Raw genomic sequence first — 25,763 nt, forward strand, 5'->3', positions numbered from 1 at the left:
GTGGGGTTAGGGGTAGGGTGAATCAGAAAAAGAAGTGGCATGCAAGCTGGGGACACCTTGAACAAAGCTAAAAATTCTAAACAATGGAGTAAGGTGGGGGTCCCACATGCAAGGCATGGGGCACAAAACATGAGGATAGGAGATGAAATCCTAAGTTCTGGATGCTGCTAATAGGTCAAAAGAATAATATGAAATAACCTTGAAAAGCAGGTGGGAGCCAGATTGTAGAAAACTTATTCTAAAAGTAATAGGGAGCCATTAGTTTTAGAGCAGGGGAATGACGCGGTCAGACCTGTGCCTTAAAAAGATTATTTTTAAAGCTGAGTGGAAGATGTAGTAGAGAGCAGATAAACTAGATGGAGAGAACTGTTGCAGCAGTGGGGATGACATATGATAAGGGCCTAAACTAGGATCATATCAAGGGAGAAGAGATGTATTTAAGAAATTTTATGGCAGAAGACTGTACTGGACTTGGCAACTAATTACGGAGTCATGAGGTAGAAAGAGGAATCAAGGGTGACTTGGAGGTTGTGAACTTCAGGCACTGCTAGAATGATAATATTCCCCACCTGGTTCATCTTCATATTCCATGCAACTATCCTCCCAGGTAATTTCATCACCTGCTCACTGCCACTGACCTCCTCCTCCTCCTCCTCATTTGAACTAGCACCCTCCACACTGGACTCGAGATCTTTGACTCTATACTTCCTTTCTCAGTCCATGCCCCAGTATCTAGAGGGAGTTAATCCACTCATCTTTGGAGATCCCACTTTAGGATCCATCCCTGTTGATTGGTAAAAGACTGGTCCACTGAGTCATTTATAGCTACTATGCTTCAGATTTACATCCCATACTGCCATCGCCCCAGGCTGTCTCGCAGTCTGCCTGCCGTTGCTGACCTTTCCACCTAGACCATTCCTCTTAGAGGATACTGACTTGAGATGCCCCCCACAGTCACACTTTCACATTCCCCAGAATGAAATTTCCTTCCATGATTTCCTCAACTCTGTATGTGCTATCTTCCCTTAGTGCAGTAGTTCAAGTAGGTTTTGATCTCCTAAAGGGTTCACGATAATGGTCCACTAAAAATTCTTTACTAGTGCCTTAAGAAGTTAAAAAAACCCCAAACCCTGCCCAATTGTTACAAATGTATTTTTTCCTCTGTGACAACAAGCATGTGCATGTTTGAAGCACTATAAGCTTGTTTCTGCAGTGAGTGGAAACCTTCACGTTCATGTGCACGGTGACTTTGGTGTTTAGAAATTACAACAAACTGATTGCTTCTAATTCAATGCAACATGTTCCTTGCAGTTTCTCAACCTGTTATCAGATTGCTTTCAAACTGCCACAAACAACTGACATTCTAAGACGAATCATTCCCGATGAATGGTCAGATGCTTGCGCACACTCTTATTTTCGTTGCATACACTGCACCAGAGTAGCTCCCTTGTTCTTCTGGACTACCTTGTAATTGTACCTCATCTGCTATATAATCACAAGAACAAGAAATGATGAACATTTGTGTTTCTGCAACACAAAGTCAGGCTGTTTGAAAACCGTAATCACCATGTGCATTACAGGCCATCTCGAAACCATCGTGGACTATTGCAAACGTTCTGTAGAACTAAACCTTATGTGGAAGCATTCACGCTGTTTTCTGATTTAAACCCCTCTACTTTATGTCACTATTCTTCTATTTGGTAGATTTTCAACCATTTCTCAAGTGGTTGGCAACACTTGTCAGTAGTTTAGTAGAGTTTCTATGAGTGCCGTCAGTGTGCCAGTGGTAGAAGAGAAGAAAGTCATGTCCAGGGAGATTCTTTGCTTACAAAGATGAGTTAGCACTTGTCATTAACCAATAGAAAAGCAAATACATTGTAATCAGCTAGTCATTTACATCCATTGGTGAGAAGGCTAAAAATAAAAAATGAATTTCTATCAGCAAAAGAGATTGTAAAATTCTACCATTTCCCACACATTTTTACTTCATTCTTGTTTTAAATCAAAACAAAGAAATAAATGATGGAGAAACAGGCAAGATTTTGTTAGTCTTGTTTCTCCTAATCTGATCTTGAGTCAGATTTCTGACCTCCCTTGTTTCCTTTAAGAACCAACTAAAATCTTACCTCCTACAGGAAGCCTTCACTATCGCTTCTTAATTCTAATGCTTTCTCTCTTTTAATTATTTCCTATTTATCCTGTCTATAGCTTGCTTTGTATATATTTGCCTGTTGTCTCCCCTTTATATTGTGAACTCCTTGAGGGTACGGACTGTCTTTTTGTATGCCCAATGCATAGCACATTAATAAATGTTTATTTAATTGAGCCAAATACTGCAAATCTTTGTTCGGATTTTTTAAAATCCGATTTTGAAATTAAACTCATATATGTTTATTACATTATGTTAAATCTCTTCCAAGTTGTAACTTATTTCATTAAAAATGTTATTTATAGTTAATAAAATTGATAAAATAAAGAAATTAAATATGAATCCTTACTGAAAATAGTAAGCATCTGAGGTCTTGCTGACTTGTTTCTTTTAATTCTAATAGAATGTCCCATATAATATATTTGTAATATTTTTGATAGAGTTTTCTATTTAGAGTTTTTGTAATTCTGGGTAGAATAAAACTTTATTTTGTAATTATAACTTTATAATGTAAATGTTTATTTGGAGCAAACATTACTGTGGTTATTTAAAAGAATTAATGAATTTAAAAGAATATTATGTATATTAAATATTAGACAAATATTATGGATATTGTGTATATTAAATTACCCTGGGGGAGTCACTTTGTTGTTGACTTACTTGAAGGGGTTTAAAGAACAAAAACATTGGGAACCACTGCCCTAGTAGGTAGAAGTTCCTTGAGGGCAAGAAGTATATTCTTAAGCACTTTAAAAAAAATGTTTTTATTGATAGCTTCTGTTTCATAGTTATCCCTCCTCCTTCCCCTCTCAGAGAACTATCCCATATAACAAATAGTACTTTTTAGAAAGGAAAAAAATCAGCACAACTAATCAGTACATTGAAAAAGTCTGAAAACGTGCAACGTGTAACATTTGTGGACCAACCAATCACCTCCTTGAAAGGGTTGGCTGGGGGTTGAGTCCTGTTTGATCTTTTAATTTGTTTAGTGTGTAGTTGTTCTTTGCATTTACATCACTGCAGTTATTATGTGTATTGTTTTCTTGCTTCTGCTTATCAGTTCATATAGGTCTTTCCATGCTTCCCTGTATTCACACATCATTTCTTACAACACAATAATATACCATTATATTAATGTACCACAAATCGGCCATTCCTCAGTTGATGAGCAACTATTTTGTTTCCAATTCTTAGCTATCATAAAAAGTGCTTCTACAAATATTTTGGAGTATATGAAGACTTTCTTTTTATTGAGGGCTTCCATGGGATATAAACCCAGAAACAGCATCTGATTCAAAGGGTATGGAGATTTTGGTTACTTTATTTGAACAATTCCAAATTGCTTTCCAAAACTGTTGTACCACTTCATAGCTCCACCAACAATATATTAATGTGCTGATTATTCCACAAGCCCTCCAACATTGACCATTGCCACTTTTTGTTATTTTTGCCATTTTCAAGGTGCAAGGTAAAACCTCAAGGTTGTTTTGATATGCTCTTGATCGACTATTATTAGTGATTTGGAGCATTCTTTTGTGTGATTTTAAATACTTTATAATTCTTCTTTTGAGAATGGTTTATATCTTTTGACTATCATCGAGGAATAGTTATTAGTCTTATGTATTTATTGTTTATATATCTTGGATACCAAACCTTTATGAGAGAAATTTGATGCAAAGTTTTTTTTCCCCTTTGACTACTTCACTTCTTATCCTAGGTACATTAATTTTGTCTATGCAGAAGCTTTTCAGTTTCAAGTAATCAATATTATCTATTTTATCTTTAGTAATTACCTCAATCTCTTGTTTGGTTAAGAATATATCTCCTACCCATAGCAGTAAGAGATATATGATCTGTTTCTCTTCTAATTTTTTTTTGACAGTATGATCTTCTATTTATTTATTTGGCAATTGGGGTTAAGTGACTTGCCCAGGGTCACATAGCTAATAAGTGTCAAGTGTTTGCTCTGAGGACAGATTTGAGCTCAGGTCCTCCTGACTCCAGGGCCAGTGCTCTATCCACTGAGCCACCTAGCTGTATGATCTTTTATTAAGGTCAGATACCCATTTAAAATGTATTGTGGAATATGATGTTAAGGTCTAAGCCTAATTTTTGCCAGACTGCTTCCCAGTTTCCCCAATTTTTATCAACTAATGGATTTTTTCCCTAGAAAATCTACATTTTTCACGTTATCAAACATTGGGTTGTTGAGTTCTAGTGTTTCTGATTTTCCCTTGTCTAGTCTGTTCTATTAATTTACCTCTCTATTTTTTAACCAATACCAGATATTTTTGATGACTGATTCTTTATAATGTGCTTTGAGGGATGGAAATGCTATTCACCCTTCATCCCTACTACTTTTTATAATTTCCCTTAATATTCTAGATCTTTTTTTTCCAAGTGAATTTTGTTATTATTTTATCAAGTTCTATAAAGTATCCCCTTGGTATAGATAAGCTTTTTGTAAATATTTTTTCATTCATTCTATGGAGGAGGGATAGATTTTAGGGGGAAAGATAAAGAGTTCTGTTTTGGACATGTAGGGTTTGAAGTATAAGAGGGCACGAGTGACATTCAGCAATGGAGGTGGGGATGTGGTAATATGGAACTAGAATTCAGAAGAGAGATTAGAACTGGTTGTATAGACCTGAGAGTCCTCTGCACAAAGATAATAATTGAACCCATTTAACCTATTGATAAGATCTTCAACAGAGAAGAATACTATGTAGAGAGAAGAGGAAAAAGAAAATAGATACAAGAGGGACACCCAGCTAAGTGGTGTAGAGCCCTCAGTCTGGAGTCAGGAAGACCTGAGTTCAAATTCAGCCTCAGGCACTTACTAGCTTTGTGACCCTAGGCAAGTAACCATACCTCTATTTGCCTCATTTACCATCTATTTTCCTCAACCGTAAAATAAGAATAATAATAGCACTTACCTCTCAGGTTCATTATGAGGAGCAAATGAGTTAATATCTGTAAAGTGCTTAACACAATGCCTAACACAATGCCTGACACATAACATAGTAGGTGTCTGACAAATGTTTGTTTCTTTCCTTCCCATTGTTGGGGACTGGGAGATGGATAATGACCCAATAGAAGACATAAGGGCTGTTATTACTGATTGTTGATGAGCTTGATTTCCTTATTTTAGAATCCCAGTAATTTAAAATTCCAGGAAGAGTGAAGAAACAGGCCAATTTATGTAGTCAACTTATTGCATTATTGAGAAATGCTTCTATATAGGCAATCTTCTGTATTACATTTTATGTCTTTTTGGTTCTGAGCCTACCAATCTTACACTGTGCTGGTGAGGAGATAGAAATGTGGAGCTCTGATCCTAAGACTTTAGAGGAGAAAGGGTTCTTTTGATTGTTTTTAACTACTAGCATCACTGGGCTCCATTCTTCAAGGGGAGGGGGGATTTGGACACTGAGCTTTGCATATAACAGACAATAAATTCTTGTTGAAAGAATCCTCTCTCTCTCTCTCTCTCTCTCTCTCTCTCTCTCTCTCTCTCTCTCTCTCTCTCGATTCTGACAGTCATAGGACAGTAGGTTGTTACAACCTTTACAATACTAAAGATAATGCTGATTTTATTGTCAATCTAATTTATTTAAAATGCAGAATGTGAGGGGAAAGGATGAACCTACAAAAGCAATTTTTAGAGCTGGAAGGGACCTTAGAAGCAGTTAGAGCGCTGGTCTCAGAATTTGGAAAGACCTGAGTTCCAATCCTTTTTCTGATATTAGTAAGTAGTAGTGACTTGTGACTTTGACCAAATTAGTTAACTTTTCTGGGCCTTAGTTTCCTTGTCTCTAAAATGTCACGTAACACTATATATTATAATTACATTTGTGTCTTATTACCCTTATATAGACTATAAGCTCAGCAAAGGCAGTCATTGTCTTATGTGAACTTTGTATCTCCCTCAGCACCTAGCATGGTGTATTGTATACAGAGGATATTCAATCAATGTTTGCTGAATCTATGTATAAGTGAATGGTAGGGAAATCTTGCCTAAGACGTTAAATGAAATCAATACACAAGCCAGGTACTGTGCTAAGTGCGGGGGATACAAAGAATGGCAAAAAACATGGTCCTAGCTTTCAGAGAGGCATACAGTAACAGGCATTGTAACATACAGACAATGGGGGACATATAATACCCATGACCATTTACAGGGCCATTCCCAAGGAAGGACAGAAACTAGGATAAATCACACTGATTTTTCTACCCAAGTACCCTGCCACAGATATGGATGAAATAAGATTAAAATGAATATCAGTGGTGGTGTTGAAGGGAAAAGGAAATCTCAGAAGGGCTTCATGGAATATTTAGACAGTTGTGAAGGCATGGATGCCAGGCAACCAATTCGATCCCATACTGATGGTCAGGGTTTATGGACTGGTTTATCTTCATTTGAATTCCTTAGGTCTTTTCTAGCTCTAGTTGATGGCATTACCTCCTTCGCCACTGGTCATTTTTCCCCATCCCCTGGTCCCTAGAGCAGTTCAGGCATCCCCAAAGCCAGGAGTCAAGAACACAGCTTTAATTCACGGCACTTAGTCCTCCTAAACATTTACCAGTGAGGAGGTAGACACTTTCATAAGTCCAAAACAAAGGCTCACCTCACCTTACAGAGAGTAACCTCTTCATGGATCAGAGAGCTTCTGGGATCAACCCCCTACAGTGCAATGAATTAAGACCTTCTAAAAAAAGAAGGGAATTTCCTGGGCTTATCAGGAAGGAAGGAAGGAAGGAAGGAAGGAAGGAAGGAAGGAAGGAAGGAAGGAAGGAAGGAAGGAAGGAAGGAAGGAAGGAAGGAAGGAAAGGAAAAGGAAGGAAGGAAAGACAGAAAATGAAGGGGAAGGAAGAAGAAACCATTTATTGAGAACCTATTATGTGCCAGGCACTGTGCTAAGCACTTAACAAATTTAATCTCATTTGATCACAACCACCCTGGAAAGTAGCTGCTATTATTATCCCCATTTTACAGGTGAGGAAACTGAAGCAAACAGAGAGAGGTTAAGGACCTCACAACTAGTAAGTGTCTGAGTTTGAATTTGAATTCAGATTTTCCTGACTTCTGGCCTAAAACTCTGTCCATTTTGCTACCTAGCTGCCCTGAATTATGGGGAAAAGAAAATCATGCCTGTGGCCCCCAAAGCCAAGGGGCACCAAGGGACTAAAACCATGATATGAGGGAGCTGGGACTTGAACCTTGCTCTCCACTATTAGCCTGAGTAATTTGGATTGTATGGGTCCAATGGGAAGAGCATTGTCTGCCCCTCTTGCAACCCCAAGTTTGTTCTCCTCTTGGGTAAGGTAATACCATAAAGCTAGATGCCACTATAGGACTTCACAGTAAAAAGGATGGCTCAAGGAATGTTGGGAAATTGTCCTTCTATCAAGCCTAATTTCATTTTCCTTTCAAAAGGAAGTTCAATCCACAAGGGGATACAATTCACTAGAGAGAAAAGAGGAATGGTATTAATTGTTTATAAGCTACATATGTGCTTTCTGTATTTCCTTGTGGTGGAATAAAAACTGTCCTGTACTTAATACAGAAATAAAGCTATATATGTATGCATATATGCATATATATATATCAGATATAGGGCAGCCTTTATTATATACCACAACAAATATGTACATACATATATATGTGTGGTGAGAGAGAGAAGAAGAGATAGATGAAAGATAGCTAGATAGCTATTTAGCTAGATACCCTGAATTGATCTGGGGACCTTTTGTCTACATATATCGTAGAGACCTAGAAACAAGCTATATTTGAATTTTTTTGTTCGTGTTGAGCCATTTCTGACTCTTCATGACACCATTTGGTGTTTTCTCAGCAAAGATACTGGAGTGGTTTGCTATTTCTTTCTCCAGCTTATTGTACAGATGAGGAACTGAGGCAAACAAGGTTAAGTGACTTGCCCAGGGTCACACAGCTAATAAGTGTCTGAGGCTGGATTTGAACTCAGCAGGATTCATCTTCCTGAGCCCAGTCCCAGCGCTCTATTCACTTTGCCACTCAGCTGCCATATTTGGACGATAGTCTAAGATTCCTCAAAGGGTATTCTAGATAGGAGCATAAGGAACCAAGGTTTTTAGGTGGCCCCCAACATTGTACTCAATCAGTGCAAACCTAGAGCTTGGGGTGCTAGGCCACAGGTTGCATGTTTTAAAAGCATCAGATCTAAAAGAAAACGTGGAAATTCCTGGGTCTCGTCCCTTGTTCAGGTTCTGAAAGAAATACCTTTCTCTTATTAGGAAACTCCTAAGACTCATTAGGAAATGAGGTTGCTAAACATTAGAGGGCGCTCAAACTCTGAAAATATATGAATGAACAGTTCAAGTTGAATTGAAATGAAAAGGCATCCATTGAGTGTTCAAATGGCAGGTTACCTAACTTAAATCAGAAAAAAATGGAGTATCCTCTGACCAGATAAAGAATTTCACAGACTAGGGTTTTTATGGATTTCGTGTGATCTTGGCTTTTTAGTAAGTCTGATAATTTTCTGTGTTGTCAGAGGAAGCTGGACAAAATGAATATTTTCCATACCTTGATTATATTTTTGGTGGTGTTATATTCCCCATTCATAAACAATGATACCTTATAATAGGACAATGGCTATGGGCTTGGAATTTTCCAGAAAGCCTTTAAGTAATCACTAATCAGGTATACTTTTCACTCTTCATAGGCTTTCTTAATATTAAAAAAACAAACAAACCACTGCAATGCAGTGAGAACAGTGCTGATTTTTGGAGTCAAAGGATCTGCATTCAAAAATCCTAGCCCTGATGTTTTAATGCCTGTGTGACCGTGGGCAAGTCCCTCAACTCCTTGGTGCCTAAATTTTCTCCTTTGTGGAAAAAAGGGACTGGACTATATGAGCTCTAAAGTCCTTTCTGGTTCTCTATCTGTGATCAACATTTTAATCTTATAACCAGCAAAGTACATAGTGTTGGATGGTTCACAGTCACTTTGTTTTCTGGGTGGTCCATACCTGCTATACACTTCCATAAATTTCTTTTAGAATTACAAAATGTTGGAGGTGAAAGGGATCTTAGAGATTACTCATCCAATGACCTCACTTCAATCAATCAACAAGAATGTAAGTGACTAAAATGTTTAAGCACTGAAGGAGGTGCTGGTATATAAAGATAGAAGAGCAACAGTCTCTGCCCTCCAGGAACTTACATTGTAATGGAGGAGACCACACGCACACATGTAGATATCTACAAAACAAATAGAATGCAAATAAAAGTAACCTTGGAGGTCAAGGTTTTAGCATCTAGGGGAACCAGGAAGGGCCCCCAAAACAAGGTGGTGTTTATGCTGGGTCCTGAAGGACTCTCTCCACATATTCCCAGAGGCAAAGAGAGAGGTATTAAGAAAGAACTTTCGAGGCCCGGGGAAGAATCTGGTAGCAGGCCTTTAATGAATACTTGTGGATTGGGTGACTGAAGAGACAGGTCAATGCTGCTGGTTCCAATCTGAATCAATCATTTCCCCTCCAAAACAACAATGAAGACAAATCTGCAAGAGTGAGGTATCAAGTTTTATTTAATTCCTACTCCAGAGGAAATAAAAATATTCATGGCCATGGTTATTCTTATTACAAACCTTTATTAAATACTGTGTTAAATACAAAATACTGATTTCACCAATCTAGATGTGGTCCAATACAAGACATTTAAAAAAGTCACAGCTGCAAATCCCATTCACAAACATTATAGACATTAACAAGTCAATAAAAGTTAGTATCAAAGACAGTTCACTCCAGTTTCACAGTAAAGCTTCATAAAGCACACTGGGACCTAGCACTGAAGGGAAGTTGATCAACTAGTTTGGCAAACCCTGGGTTTGAAAGAGTTTGAAAGGTCATTCAGTTTAAAGCAGACACTGTGAACTTAATATCTTTTATCTGTTAGGATGGGTAGAGTAGCCTTTCCAGAACCAGCACCACCCCTTTCCTTAAAGTGATTTAATTTCTATCTCTGCCTATAGGGAAAATGTGTGCCTGCCCAAGTTGACTGACATATCCATTTAAGGGGTATTTCTGGGTGGGATAAAAGCAGCCAAAATTTTGGGGTCATCTCCCAAGATTGGACCCAATCCTGTAAAACCCATAGTCCACCTGAAAATCTCAAGTATAAAACCAAGGGAGCAGGCTGAAATTTCTATGAAGATATGACCCCAAGGCCAACAGCACAGAACACTAAAAAACAGTATAGGGAGCTGGGAACAACTGAAGTTTGACTTTATTTCAGCTTGGTGAAGCCTTTTTATAATTTCTCATTCAATAGCTGGTTCTCCCTTTCTTCATTTATTGAATTTCTTATCCATCTTTAAGGCCTACTCAAATACCATTCTATCCAGTAAGCTTTCTTGCTCCTTAGTAATGACCTCCCAAAGACCTCACACAGCATATAGTTTTCCAATTCTCGAATGCAAATGTAGGATAAGTATACTTATCTGAATTTGTCTTATTCTATTAGACTGTAAGCTCCATGAAGGCAATGAGTGTCTTGCCTAAACTTAATCTCCCCTGGAGCACCTAGCATGGCATTCTACATACAGTAGGCACTTAATAAGTGTTTCTTAGTTGAATGAATTAGCAAATGAATTTTTTTGAATATTCAGTTATGCATAGCAAAGCACTATGCCAGCCACTGTGAATGAGCCAAGTATATTTTGAATGTCTATTCTGTGACTTTCCTGATTTCTCAATATCAATGATCTATATTAATAACTAAATTAATATGCAGAAATAGTGGGTCCACGTGACCTGAAAATGACTATGTAATTGAACTGAATGATAGCCCCTGGCTAATGAGTTAAGGAAATACCAAAACCTTGACCAAAACCAATGACTTCAAAATGACAAGAAATGAAATCCTAGAATAGCTTCTTAAAAGAAAGAGAAATCTCATAGAAGCCTTCTCCCCTCATGTGGTTTTCCATCTAGATTGTTGTGAGGATCAAATGAGATAGTGTATATAACAATAATAATAATAATTTAAACTGACATTTATATAGCACTTTAAAGTTTGCAAAGCTCTTTAAATACGTGTTAAAAAGTACTTTCACGTCTTAAGAATACTCTACAAACATAAGATACTATTATCACTGAATTTCAGTCCCCTTCTGCCTCAATTCTAGGCACTCACAGAGATAGCTGTAATTACTGCTGGAAGTTTTCTTTTACCTCCTCTCTCAGTCCCCAGTTAGGTTCAAGAAGACATGATGGGTTTGAAGTATAAAAACCACTAGAGGGTGTCTTTTTTTTTTTGATAGATAGTTGCTCTCCTTGTTTTCTTTTAACTTTGAAGTCTCTCTTTGAGAAGTACAATATCAATCTACAGGCATTTATTAAGCGCTTACTGTGTGCTAGGCACTGTGCTCAGCACTAGGGATACAAAAAAAAAGCAGTCCCTGTGCTCGAGGAGCTTACATTCTAACAGAGGGGACAATATGAGCATATTTGGGTATATACAAGAGATATACAGATGAAAGCTATGATTTCATTGGTATAGCAAACTCCTGGCAGGTCCTTACCTTCCTGTGCAACTTATAGCCTTAGAGAATTGACTAGAAGATCATTGAGAAATTAAGTGACTTGCCCAGGGTCACACAGCCTGTATGTGTCAGAGTTGGGACTTGAACACAAGTTAGCCTGGCTTTGAAGCCAGTTCTCTGTGCATTAAGTGCAGCTAGGTACAGCAGTAGATAAAGCACTGGGCTTGGAATCAGAAAGACTCATCTTCATGAGTTCAAATGTGGCCCCAGATACTTGTTAGCTTGCCTCAGTTTCCTCATCTGTAAAACGATCTGGAGAAGGAAGTGGAACAAACCACTCCAGAATCTTGGCCGAGAAAACCCCAAATGTAGTTACAAAGAGGATTGGAACAACAACTAACAATAACCCTGTTCATTATGCTGTACTGCCTCTCAAGATAGGAACAAAGTAGATACAAAGTAACCTCGGAGAAGGATGCGGCAGCAGCTCGGCTAATTCAGAAGGACCTCCAGAGATGGTGGCACGTAAGCCAGCACGTAAGCCAATTCTGGGGTGGGGGGCAGAAATTCTAAGAGGCAGCGATAAGGAGGGCATTCTAAGCATGGGGAAACAGCCAGTTCAAAGGCACCCAGAGGGGAAATGGATGGTGTTGTGTGAGAAACTGAAAGTATATCAATATCATATAGACTTTTCATGGAGGGAATAATGCGTAAAAGTGGAAAAATAGGAAGGAACCAACATGTAAAGAACTTTAAATGCTGGATAAAGGAGTTTATATTTGGTCCTAGAGGTAATCATCTCCATCACCAAGAAACACCTGTTCTTCCTTCTTACCAAAGCCACAGATCAGCAAATTCAACTTCAACCTAAGCAAATCCCCACATTGGTCTAAGATCATATTGCAATTCACTTCCCTCCCCAGCTAGGAGTGCAATTTCCAAAGTAGTCCAGGAAGTGAGTCATATGACTGGACTTCTCCTGAGGGAGGAGACAGATGGCTAGAGTTGACACTGGCAGCCTGCCTTAGGACAATTCACCAACCAAAACAATGTACTTAGCTGGGATGCAATCTAGATGTCTTATACCCCCCCACCCAAAATTGCTGGGTCAATAGAAGTCGAACTAGACAGGATCTTAGGAGCCATCTAGCCCAGCCTCTTCATTTTAGAATTGATTAAACTGAGGCACTTGTCCAGGGTCACACAACTAGTAAGTATCTAAGGCAGGATGTGATCCCAGGTCTTCCTTATTTCAAGTCCAGCACTCCAGCTACTCACTACACCACACTGCAGTGTTGCTTCCAAGCAACCGAGATTTAGTCCAAGCAAGAAGTAGAAAGAAGCAGACATCCAAATTTATGCAATTAATTGGCACAAATCTGCCAACTACCCTCCATCTCACTCTGACATTTCATTGTATTTCATTTTTTTTTTCAGTTAAGAGTAGCCTATGCTGACTTAGCAGGACACACACCAGAAGCTTGAATTAAGAAACCAATGGTCTCTGAGTTGTGCCTCTTCCTGCCTTCCCTGTTGTGCCAAGGAGGCTCAGTTTTCAAGAACAAATTACCTACTAAAGCTCTCAAGGTACAGAACAAGTAAATTTCAGATCACTCTCTTTCAAACATCAGGTGGTAAGAAGCTGATCTGGCCTATCCCTAAGGTTCTAGAAGACTGACTCCCTATCTTACCTACCGAGGCAAGGTTAAAGTCAGAACTAAAATGGTAATATTGACACTTGTCAAGTCAGGGTCAACCTACTAAGTGAAGCTGGCCTGGCCATTCATAATAGTTATTAAAGAGTCCGAGCCAAGAAGACCTCAGAGAACAGGTCTTCCCAACCTAGAAGAAAGACTACTTTTGATTTCTTCACCATAATCATATGATGACAGTGGAAAAGAGCGTTCATTAATAATGGAAAGTTAATAATGGGCTCAATTCATTTGTTCATTTATTCAACAAGCATTTACTAAGCTCCTACTACTGTCAGATCCTTGTGTTAATTACTTACTGAGTATACAAAGATAAAAAGTCAGTCAACTACATAGAATCACAAAGAATTTCAGTTGGAAGGGACCTCAAAAGCCATGTAGTCCAAACCAAACCTAAACCATGAAATCATAGCTAGTAAATGGTTCTTTAGCCTTTGCTTAAAGGACTCCAGTGAGGAGGAGGCAGATCATTACATTTTAGGATAACTCCACTGGTTGGGAAGTCTTTCCTGACTTCAAGACTTTTGCAGTTTTCCCTTTTCACCCACTGCTGCATGTGCTGCCCTTTAGGATCAACCAAAATAAATCTAATTCCTATTTAATTGAATTTATTCCATTCAATTCAACCAATAGCTGCTAGACTATGCTCACTATGTTTAAGGTATTGTGCCAGACACGGTGGATACAAAAATAAATGGATATGACACACGTTTGGCTTTGAGGAATTTAAAAATCTACTCTTACCTTTGTTCCTTCCACTACCAGCCATTGTCACCTCGGGGACACATTAGGGGATAGGGCCGTTACAGCAACAGTCAACAGAATGGAGGTCACCCTTTCCTACCTCAAAGGGAGTCTGGTCACATGGTCTGCTTTCCGGATTAAGGGGAAATGGAGCTGCCCGCCTCAGTAACTAGTGATTCACTGGTTGGGAAAAGCCTATTGTAGATCAATTCCTTCATTTAACAGATGAGGAAAGGAGGCCCCAGAGAAGTCAAATGTCTTGCCCAAGGTCACACAGCTACTTGGTGGCAAGGTCAGTTCTTCTGACTCCCAGTCTAGGGTTTTTTCCCACATGCAACACTGCTTCATGCTCACATTAACTAAGACCAATAAACAAAATCAAAAAACAAAGGAGGAGATAAAGGGGGGGGGAGAATGTGAGGGAGACAGATAACCTAGAATTTAGAAGAAATATTTGAACATTTATTTAATCCCTCTTGAAACAACCTAACACATGAGCGCGCATGTTATACAGCCATGCCAACTACACAGCTGGTTGTCAAAGCTGAAGCTTCTTGAGAGAAGGGACATAGTGGTTTGTTTTGTTCTGTTTTTAATTAGGTACTTATGTTTTCTTTGGTCCCTTGAAAAAAGTAGGGAAATATGGAATAAAATGTGCCGGTCTACTGAAACTCTGATGAAGGAAAAGCTATGGCATCAGGTTGACATGAGGTCTAGTTTTACTCCAACGCTAACTATGTGATATTGGGTGGTTTTTACAATTACAAGCAGTGGTGAGCATTTACACCTCAGAAAACAGCAAATACTACATATCAGGGCCTAATTTATTGTTTTGTTGATTGTCTAGACTTAAAAAAATGGAAAAATGTTAATAAACTTAGAAGTGTATCGTGCATACATTCTTCCCCTAGAGATCTGGTTGTGAACATCAACATATCACTGGCTATAATTTGGAGATCATCTAGTCTAACCAATTCCTTCATTTTGTAGAGGAGAAAACTGAGGTCAAGAGAGATTAAGTAACTTGGGCAAAGTCACATAAGTAGTAAACAGCAGAGCAAAAATTTGAACCCGATTGCTCTTTTCTTGTCATTCCTCATTTCCTCATCTCTAAAAGTTAGAAGCAGCTAGGTAACATAATGGATATGGAGCTGGACCCAGAGCAAGGAAGACCTGAGTACAAAGCTGGCCTTAGATACTTAGTAGTTGTGTGACCTTGAATGAATTATTTATTTAACCTCTGCCTCAGTTTCCTCAACTGTAAAATAGAGATAATAGAAGCACCTGCTTCTATTTATTGTGAAGATCAAATAAGAATATTTGGAAAGTGTCTGGTACTTAAGAAATGCTTATTACCCTTCTCTTCCTCCTTCCTTCAAACAAGGGTATTGGACTAGATCAGAAGTTCTTAATCTTTTTATTTTTGTTTGCTTCCTGGACCCCTTGGGCAAACTGGTGAACCTCCTCTCAGAATAATGTTTTTAAATAATGAAAGAAATGCTAAATTTCAGTTAGTTAAATTTCAGTTAGTGAAAATAAAGATGTCATTTTTCTCTCCCATGCACATTTATAGACCTCTTGGAGGCCTCTGAGTCCTCAGGTTCAGAATCCCCCAATTAGATATTTTTAGGATTCCTTTTAGCTCAAAATTCTATGAGAAAGGTGGCAATATCTTACAATGAGACTAAAGAAAGTCAATAACCAAGCCTCCCCAAACTTTATTGGCTGGTGGGTGGAAATCGATTTCTTTGATGCCAAATGAGAAATATGAAGAACCAAAGAGATTTTTGGAGCCCAGCTCTTTGCTAAAGAAGCTAGAGAATTTTCTTAGAGAATTGTTATAATTTCTGTGGTTTGGTTTTCTTCCAAAAGGACCCTCCTATCCCTTCTGGAAATGTGCCTAGAATGTAGTCAGAATGAACATGACCAAAACTGAAGGAGCTTCTGGGACCCTTTCTGTACATCCAACTATGTTATGTTGCTCTGGTATTTAAACACTATCCTGACTATGCCCAAAGGGCTACAAAAATGTGCATACCCTTTGATCCAGCAGTAGCACTTCTAGGGCTATATCCCAAAGAGACCAAACAAATGGGAAAAGGACCCACATGTACAAAAATATTCACAGCAGCTCTTTTTGTGGTGGCAAAGAATTGGAAATTGAGAGGATGCCCATCAATTGGGGAATGGCTGAGCAAGTTGTGGTATATGAATGTAATGGAATACTATTGTTCTATAAGAAATGATGAACAGGCTGACTTCAGAAAAAACTGGGAAGACTTATATGGTCTGATGCTGAGTGAAGTGAGCAGAACCCAGGGGACTTTGTATACAAGAGCAGCCACGTTATACAATGACTAAGAATGTTAAACTGAACCCTTCTCAGCATTACGAGGATCTAAGACATATCCAGAGGCCTCGGGATGGAAAATGCTGTCCACATCCAAAGAAAGAACTATGGAAGTCGAATCGCTCTCACTTAATTTTACCTTAAGTTGAATTTTGTTTCATCTTTCTGATGGTTCCTCCTATTGGTTTTAATTTTTACTTACAACTTCACTAATGTGAAAATATGTTTAATGGGTATGTAAATGTAAAGCCTATGTCAGATTGTGCGCCATCTTGGGCAGGGTGGGGGGGGGCGAGAAAAAGGGAGAAAAAAATTTTCAACTCAAAAGCACATGGGAAAAAAAAATAAAAAAAATAAACACTATCCTGAATGATGGTTCCCTCTTCAATGAATTATATAGATTAGGAATTGGGGCAGACTTTTAGGGTCCTGTTTCACTGTCATGCAGTTTAGGAGAAGAGATTCAGGGATGAGGCTTTAAAAAAAAAAAAGAGCCACTTTGGAGACCAGTGAAGCAATAGCATGGACACTGGGGACAGTCTCTTTTGCTCATTTCAGCACTGGGAATTCTGAAACAAGTTTTATCACTTTAAGCAATAATAACAGCATACTGACAAATACTGCCCACATTAACCTTCTGTCATAGCTAAGGATTCTCTAAAAGGAATAAGATAAGATGTGGGTGTAGCAGAGAATTTAAGTGTCTTCAAAGCTGGGGCCAGGGATTAAAATTATCTAATGTTCTATAATATTTAAGTGTTTATAGGGGAGGCCCCATCACCCCAGCTGAGTTTCCCCCCTTATGACTATTTGTGATCTGATCACCCCAAATCCAAAGCCCGTCCTGAGAGATTCCTTACCATCTTAGCATTGGCCAGGTCAAGAATGTGATTTAGGAATCCTAATTCCCTGTCCTCTGTGCCCAGCTTTTAAGTTGGGAATCAGTTAAAATAGGCCCCGATAGAAATCAGACCCAAAAAGTGCCTATCTCATAGAGACACTCCTAAATCTCAGGTCTTTATGGGATGTGAAGAAAGGGAAGTGGTTTAAATGCTTCTTGGTCTTATTGGCCTTTATTTCCCTTGTTAGTAAAGAAATGACACAGGATCAGATGACCTTTGAGGTCCTGCTTCCAACTGGTGACAGTAAAGTCACACAAGGACCTGGACTGACATCAAAGCTGGCAATCCAACTGTATTAGTCACTCCAAGATGGAAGAGATAAGAGAACTCTGTAGCAGTCTGGTCCAAGAAAGTGAAGATGTGCTTCCCCCAAACTCCCACTTCCAGTGTTTTCCTCATTTTATCCTACCTTTAAAACAGGATTCTTAACTTTGGCAATCTGAGGAAACCTACAGACCCTTCTTAGAATAACATTTTTAAAAGCATAAAAATAAATATAAAGGATTACAAAGGCAAACCAAGTATATTGAAATGCAATATATATGCACACACACCTATCTACCTATATACATGAAGGTTTAACAAGGTTAAGAACCCTTACTTGAAGATGAAGCTTTGCCAGATGTCTGCCGGAAGTACTCAGGTCCCCCACTATTTCCATTTCAAATGTGCTTTCCTCTTTACAATCTTGAAAGAGAAACCAAGAGATAGAGACAGAGAGAAAGAGAGAGAGACTGAGAGATAGAGAGAGAAGCCATCTCCTCCATGCTCAAGGAGATTACTTAGCGCCCCTTGAGGGGATATGACAGGGAGTAATAGCAATACTAATATCTAGTAATCGCACAGTGCTTTAAGGTTTGTGAAGAACTGTACATATGTATATCAACTTATCTGATCCTCACAACAACTCCATGAGGTAGGTGCTATTTTTTTATCCTCATTTTATAGATGAGGAAACTGAGGCCAAGAGAGGTTAAATGATTTATCCAGGGTCACAGAGCTAGTGAGTGAGTGCCTGAAGCAGGATTCTGACTCAGGTTCTTCCTGACAACAGGGCCTACTTTCTATCCTCTAGAGTGTAGGGTACATATTTATACCTAGATATCTGTAGATGTATACAGACAGATAAATATATTATAAGGTAGAGTATGAGGAGGGCAAAGTAGAAAAATTCAAGAAAGGAGACACTTTCATCTTGGGAGTGGGATCAGGAAAGTCTTCATAGAATGGATGGCACCAGTGTTGAGCCTGGAAAGAAGTAAAGGATTTTAACAGGAAAGGATGGGGCCTAACACAGCCTTGAGAACTGTGACATCCTCCCTCTGCCTCTGGAGTCCAACAGTGCTCAGGCCTTGTGGCCCACGTGGTCAGAATACTTGGCAGGATAGATTTTTACCTATGTTCTGTAGGCCTGGTAAAATCCAGGTTCTGCCGGAAGTACTTCCTACTACCCACTGCCTCCAGCCCTTCCTCTAATCACATCTAATTTCCCATCATGGTTCACAAAGTACAGCACTGTCTATTTTTAGCAAAGTGTGGTGCCCTCTGCATTTATCCAGGCTCTCCCCAGGTGGAAGCATTAGCCCTGAGAAATGCTCCTTTTTTTGGTGAGATGTTCCTTAAAATACGTGGCTCTATATGGGAAAATGATCAGCACATTTCAATTTGGGCTATAAAGAAACCTAAGAAAAGGGGTATTTTTAGGCTTAAAAATCCACTGGAAAGCCTTTATAAATGATTGTTTAGCCTCATCTCCCTGTTGACACAGCTGTCCTCTATAGGTGAGTAGTCTGAAGGAGCTGGCTTTTACTTCCATCTTCCAATGTTTCACAATTCAAGCCTAATGTTAGTAACCCCATGGGTACTCTATTGGTTTCTTTTCAATCTTCTGAGGTACAGTCTCTAGAACTAACAGAGAGGGAATGCAGTTCAATTCTCTCCATGTCCAGCTGTCAGCTGTCAGCTGTCATTTTTAATCAAATAAACAAATGCAAGGGCCAAATCTGGCACTAAATAGAACCTCGGGGTTATTGACTTAAATAAGCCGAGGGCGACCATGCTTGCAACCACTGGGAAGGCCACAGTCAAACTCTGCTCTCCTAACTCTGCTAGGGAAATAACTGCCAATTAGGCTGCATTCTATCTAGATATGGAACATGCAGAAAACATGGACTGCTGCACTCAAACCACAGAAGAAAGCTCTGTTCTTCCTTACCTTCCTGACTCCTCTCTACTCCTCAACCCAGCTGATTAAACCAGGGCAGGGGCAGGTGGTTTGGTGGAATTAACACTCCACCCAGGAGACCCAGATTCTAATGCTGCCTCAGGCACTAACTTGCAGAAGGGATCAAAAGCTTATCATTTTATTTCCCTAAACCTCTGTTTAGGCCGATTTGTTACAATGGTTTTGAGTTTCTTTTTTTCTTTTTCTTTTTGGACAGGGTTGGGTGCAGTGGGGTAGAAAACAAATGCTTGTTAATTGAAATAAAATAAAGATCAAAGCTCACAAAAGTGGGGGTTGGGCTATAAGCTAGGATCAGGACTTAAGAGCTGAAAGTCTCCTTCAAAGTCAAGTCCAATTCTCTCATTTTACAAATGAGGAAACCGAACTCAGAAAAATTTAGTGATTAGCCAAGGGTCACAAAGCAAGTGTCTGAGGTGGGATTCTAACCCAACTCATATTGATTCCAAGTCTAAAACCCTCTCTGCTGCATCATGACGCCTCAGAGAAGGTCTCTAAGACTGCTTCTCAGTTCTAAAATTCCACAGTCCTGTAAGGCTACTGCTTTCTCCATATCCCTTCTTTCTCTTTCTCTTCTTCCATGTCTCTCTGTTGCTATGGAGGCTGAATGTTCCTGTTCCTCGATGTTGTTGCTCTGCTATTCATCCCACTAAGCTGACGTCACCCGGCCCCAGTAGCATTCACCTGACACTGTATCAGCAGCTTGGGAACAACAGCTGACATGCCTAGAATGTCAAAAATGAGACTGTTGCTGTTGATGAAGGCTTGGCCTGCCTGAGCAATCTCTCAGGCAAAAATGTGAGCAGACTCCTTTGCCCTGGGGCTAGATCCGTGGTGTACCTGATTTAGTGTTCACAAGCAACCAGGAGGAAGAGGGCATCAGCGATTTTAAATACAGAGGTCTACAAGCAATCGATCGATTCCCCGCATACTGAGTCTACATCAAGAAGTGGCTCCCACGACTGTTTCTTTAGGGCAGAAGTGTCAAATATGTGGGCCCCCTCCAACACTGCTGAGTGCAAGAAAAATATATATAAACATGAGTGGTTTTCTAAGTCAATATGTGCCCACTGGCATCCTTATTTACAATTTAGTGGGCCCCATTTCTATTTAAGTTTGACATGCCTGCTACAGGGGATGTTCAGTGCCAGTGTGAAGATGAAATGGGATGATAATGGTAATAATAATAATAGCTAGCATTAGTCTATTACTTTAAGGTTTTTAAAGCACCTTACGTGTATTATCTCATTTGAAAATAGTCAATTAGCCTTACTTAAGGACAATGATAAACTGATAAAGGTTAATGAGGAGCTTAAATTGGGTTTTTAGCAGAGAACCTGCTTATGTCCAATTCTGGGCCCTACTTTAAGGACCTAAGGCCTGTTGGTAAATGATTTATGATCTGTCCATAGTAGCAATTTGTTTGATAGATGTTCATTTAAACTGAATTGGCACATTCTTACAGAACAGAAACTCCCTGACAGCAGGGACTGTTTTGTTTTTTTGCTTTTGTAACCCCAGTGCCTAGCATAGTACTTGGAATATATTAAGTGCTTAATAAATGCTTGTTGATTGACTAATTGGTAGATGAGAAACTGAGAAGCATCCCCAAGGAAAAATAACTCCCCTTTCAGTCAGTCAACTGTTTGCCTTAGATCTCATCACTAGGGATTCATTCTTTTGAGTCTAAAGAGCATTTCATCTTCCAGTATCCAGTGTAAATATGCTGGGGAGAAGTACTACCTTAAACTATTATTGTTGTTAATAATAATAATAATAGCTAACATTTAAACAGCAGTTGAAGGTTTGCAAAGTGCTTTACAAATATTACCTGATTTGATATTAGCAGTTGGGAAAAAGAGCTGGGCTCTGGCTCTTGGGGCAGACAGTCCAATAGAAAGAAGGGAGCAAGTCAAAGCTCTTTGGAAGTCAGGAACTCAAACCGAGAGCAGAAACTAATCTTGGAAATGAAAAGAGATTTAGAGATCACAGATTTCCAGAGTTAGAGATAAAGGGGCTTAAATATCATTGAGTCCAAACTCCTCACTTTACAGGCAAAGAAACTTGAAGCCCGTTATGGTTAAGTGACTTGCTAAAGGTCATCCACAGAGTAAGTAGCAGGGCTGGAATTTGAGTCCTCCAGATCTCACTTCATTTATACCATATTGCAGCTCAGAGAACACCAGAACTAGGAGGGACCAACTAGTCCAATCTCCTCTTCTTATAGATGACAGAACTAAATCCAGGAGAGTTTAGGCAACTTGGCCAAATCACCTAGGATAAGTAACTATCACAGCCAGAACTACATCCTGAGTCTCCTGATTCCTCGTCCAGTGAGCTTGGGGAGATGGGCAATAAAAGGAGACATGGGAGGGCACGAAAGCAAACCTTACCAGCGTCACAGGGTTGCCACAGGGCAGCTCTGCCCAAACGTATTCCAGTTTCTCCAAGGTGTTCCAGGAAAATACTGTCAATAACAATTACTGAATTGCCTGATTCCCTCCCATCCCTTGCACTCTTCGGGTTTCCTTATTTTTATTTCATGCCTGTGCCTGAAAAACTAGCCCCATTGCCATATTTTGGACAGTGCAACAGGACTGTCCTGGTCTGAATACAGATGAAATGCTCTCACATAGGATAATCATAGACTCACATGATTTAGATATGGAAAGGACCTTGGAAATCATTTAGTCCAACCCTCTCATTTTTGCAGATGACGAAACTTAAGACATGTCCTAGAGTAAAGATTCTTACTGGCATGGAAATTAAGCCCATATTTGCAACATGTAGTTATCTTTACTAAAGTATAAATTCTCTGAGGACAAGTGAAGTCTCTTACCTCTCACCCCAGCCTAGAATCCACACAATGGGTACCTCTCCTGCCTCCAAGTTGAGATATCATCTTCATCATTTTAATCCAACCTAGAGAAATAACTATGCTAAAGTCTGCCATTTTAATACTCAACTGAGCAGACATCAGAGGTCCTCAAGTTCCTGAACAAAGTGCATCATCACAAAAGTTTTTCCCAGCTCTAGGATCACATCTCTATGGAATGTGTCAAAGGAAATTAATACTGACTTAGACAGGAGGGATTCCATAGCCTGGAGTCCTAAAATAGTCCTGGAATGTATTCAAGTTTAATTAAGTACTGTATAAGGCTTTGCTGATTCTGAGCTCTGTAGGGAATAAGGTGTTTTAGAATCAGGTCTTCCAATGCATTGGGTCCATGCTTCCTGCTACTGCCTTATTCAAATAGAAACCTTGAAGTAGGCAGGAGGGACTGTGATGGTCAGTGTGGGACTTCCACCAACAGACATCACAACCTGTCAGTTATTGGGACAGTAGCCCTATAGAGTTGTTTTAGGCACATAAAGGTTAAATGACTTGCCCAGAGTGGCACAGCCAGTAAATTACCAGAGGCTGGTTTCAAACCTGTCTTCCTGGTTCCAAATCCAGCACTCTGTCTATGCCAGGATGCCTCTGTCTTAGTGGCCACGTGAGGTATTACATCCATAGAGACACCCCCACTTTCCCCCTCCTCCCCAGCCCATGGAATGAGACAATACCGGTTGGTGTCAGGAAGCCTTTTCAGTCTAGATGGTCTTTGGGTTTCAGAGATTTTGGCCTAGAAGTTCTGTCAGGATTCATGTTTACATTCATTGGTGGGGTTTTCCTCTGAGGCTACCCTGAAGCTTGGGGGTTGGGAAAGAGAAGAAGGAAGAGTCCCAATTTCTTAAAACAAACAGTTTTAAATAATATCAAATTTTGCCACTTGGGAACAAGAAAAAAAAAAGAATCTGAGTATTATAAATTCCTCCCAGCCACCATCTCCTTCCCTATCCATTAAGAGCACCACTCACTACTTGCTCTTATGTATTTGAGGCTTGGAAATGGCAGAGACAGCTTTCAACAAAGCTCTTTTGCCTTCCCCAAACTGCCCTTCCAATTCTGCGTTTCTGGTGAGATGACTAGGACCCTTCCTCTCAAGTCATCTCCCAACAGCATAAAGTGTCTCTTTTTTTTGTTGCTGGAGTCACCAGGCCCACCTGCAGATTCAATCTAGAAATTGAAGCAACCACAACTCTATCGTATATTTTCCCTCCAACTCCTTCCCAACACAGCTAAAATGTCAGGGTAGAAAGAGCCATTTCAATACATACCCAAGAGAACCTAGGGTCAGAAAAGGACTTTAGCAAAGGAGGGAGTGGGAAAGGAAAGTATTCACTTTCCTAAGAGGAAAAAGAGTGTCCACTCTTGGATGGTCTTAGACTGGGCAGAGCCAGATTCCAGAGAGGATCACCTTCCCATCCCTGAAACCGTCTAGAAGACCAATTGGTTCTGTAGTATTGGCAGTTTGAGCATCCAGGTTGCAAAAAAAAAGGTGGGTTCTGATTGATGTGGCGCACACAGAGGCTGATTTTCTCCCCAGAGGAGTACAATTGTCATTTTAAAGGTTTTCGGGATCCTGTGAACAAAGTCTTTTGCCCGTCATGCCCGCTTACTTGTTTCCAGAAAGAGATCAGTTCTCTTTCCTGAAGACATTAATGTTGTTTTTTGTTATGGATGACTTGTCTAAAACATACACGAAGTATCTGGTTAACTTTTTTGCCCTCCAATAAAGCCTTCTAGTGCTTTTTTCCTACACCAGATACCCTAAAGGTTTCTGGCAACCACCAGACATGACCCAGGACCCATCCAAAAACAATATCCAGCAATGAAGCAAAAGACAGGCCTGGAACCTCTGAGCAGGGCCTCATCCCAGTAACGTCTCCTCTAACGCACTGTTCCACGGGCATCAGGAGCGTCGTGAGATTCTTTGACATCTCATTTGGACACTTTCGACTCCAGTGTATTGGGCTGGTAGAGGTACCTCCAGATGGCATAGTAGTGGGTGCCAGCTCCAAATGCCACAAAGAGGTGCCAGATGGCATGGGCAAAGGGAATCCGCCCGTCACTCTTGAAGAACACCATCCCAAAGCAGTAAAAGACACCTCCGGTCATGAGCTCCAAGATTCCATCAGTGTTGGGCTGTCAGTAAGTACAAGGTGAGGGGAGGGGACTAGTCAGTAGCATAGTAGAATGGAGAGGCAGGGAAGCAAGCCCAGCCTGGAATTCGGCTGAGGCCAGGGAGCAACTCAAAGAGAGAGAGAGAGAGAGAGAGAGAGAGAGAGAGAGAGAGAGAGAGAGAGAGAGAGAGAGAGAGAGAGAGAGAGAGAGAGAGAGAGAGAGAGATTTGGGAGCAAACCCTTGTGGGTCCAAACTACTTGAAAAATTCCAGTTGATCACTTTACCTTTATCATTCTTCCCTATTCATTTAATAGCACTTCCTCCACACACTTTTTTTTTAAAGAAAGGGAAGAGGGAAGCGGAATAAGCATTTATATGGTACCTACTATTTGTTAGGCATTTTGCAAATATTATCACATCTGATCCTCACAACAACTAGGTGCTGTTTATATCTTCATTTTACAGCTGAAGAAATTGAGGCACATAGGTTAACTGACTTGCCCAAGGTCACTCAACTAGTAAATATCTGAGGTTGCATTTGAACTCAGATGTTCCTGACTCTAGGCTTAGCATTCTCCCCATTGTACCACCTAGCAGCTTCTGAAAGGAGAACTTAAATGGAAATAAACACTTAGCTACAACAACAATAAGTCACATTTCTAGAGTTTTAAGTTTGTAAAGCACTTCCCATATCTTCATCTACTTACATCTAGAACTGTTAAGTAAGGGGTTCAAAGAAACCTGAAAATCAACCTGTCTCTTCTAGCCTCAAAAGAGGCTGGAAATTTACTAGTCAGTGTGAAATTGTTTCCAAAAGTAAATCCAAACTTGATGCCACCAAAAAAGATAAATACAAGGAACAGAAAAAAAATTGGAAAACCGTACATGAAGCAATGTGAAATTAGAAGGACAATATAGGCCCTAGCTCTAGCCACATAAAAGGAAAACTAGGAACATAAATAGAAACGAATGGACAAATTGAATGGAAGGGAACCCAGAGGGAGTAGATAATAACCTGTTATAAACACAATATACAGAGAAATAAACAATTGAAAACATGTCTAATTGGCACTGTTGTTTAAGGTTTAATGAATGATAATACATTTTTAAAAGCAATACCAAACATA

The 25,763-nt window shown here is 39.7% G+C and overlaps 1 protein-coding gene across 1 annotated transcript in view; it reads right to left on the minus strand.

Moving 5' to 3' along the window:
* Positions 1 to 9,704: 9,704 nt before the first annotated feature.
* Positions 9,705 to 25,763, minus strand: part of MMD2 (monocyte to macrophage differentiation associated 2) — a 106,574-nt gene continuing 90,515 nt past the window's right edge. The window contains exon 7 of the mRNA XM_021008424.2: positions 9,705 to 24,657. Within this exon, the coding sequence (XP_020864083.1) occupies positions 24,454 to 24,657 (204 nt within the window). The 3' untranslated portion in view covers positions 9,705 to 24,453. The remainder of the gene's footprint in view (positions 24,658 to 25,763) is intronic.

The sequence above is a fragment of the Phascolarctos cinereus genome, unplaced genomic scaffold (assembly GCF_003287225.1).
Source record: "Phascolarctos cinereus isolate Bilbo 61053 unplaced genomic scaffold, phaCin_HiC Scaffold_4;HRSCAF=312, whole genome shotgun sequence".
NCBI classification, from domain to species: Eukaryota; Metazoa; Chordata; class Mammalia; order Diprotodontia; family Phascolarctidae; genus Phascolarctos; species Phascolarctos cinereus.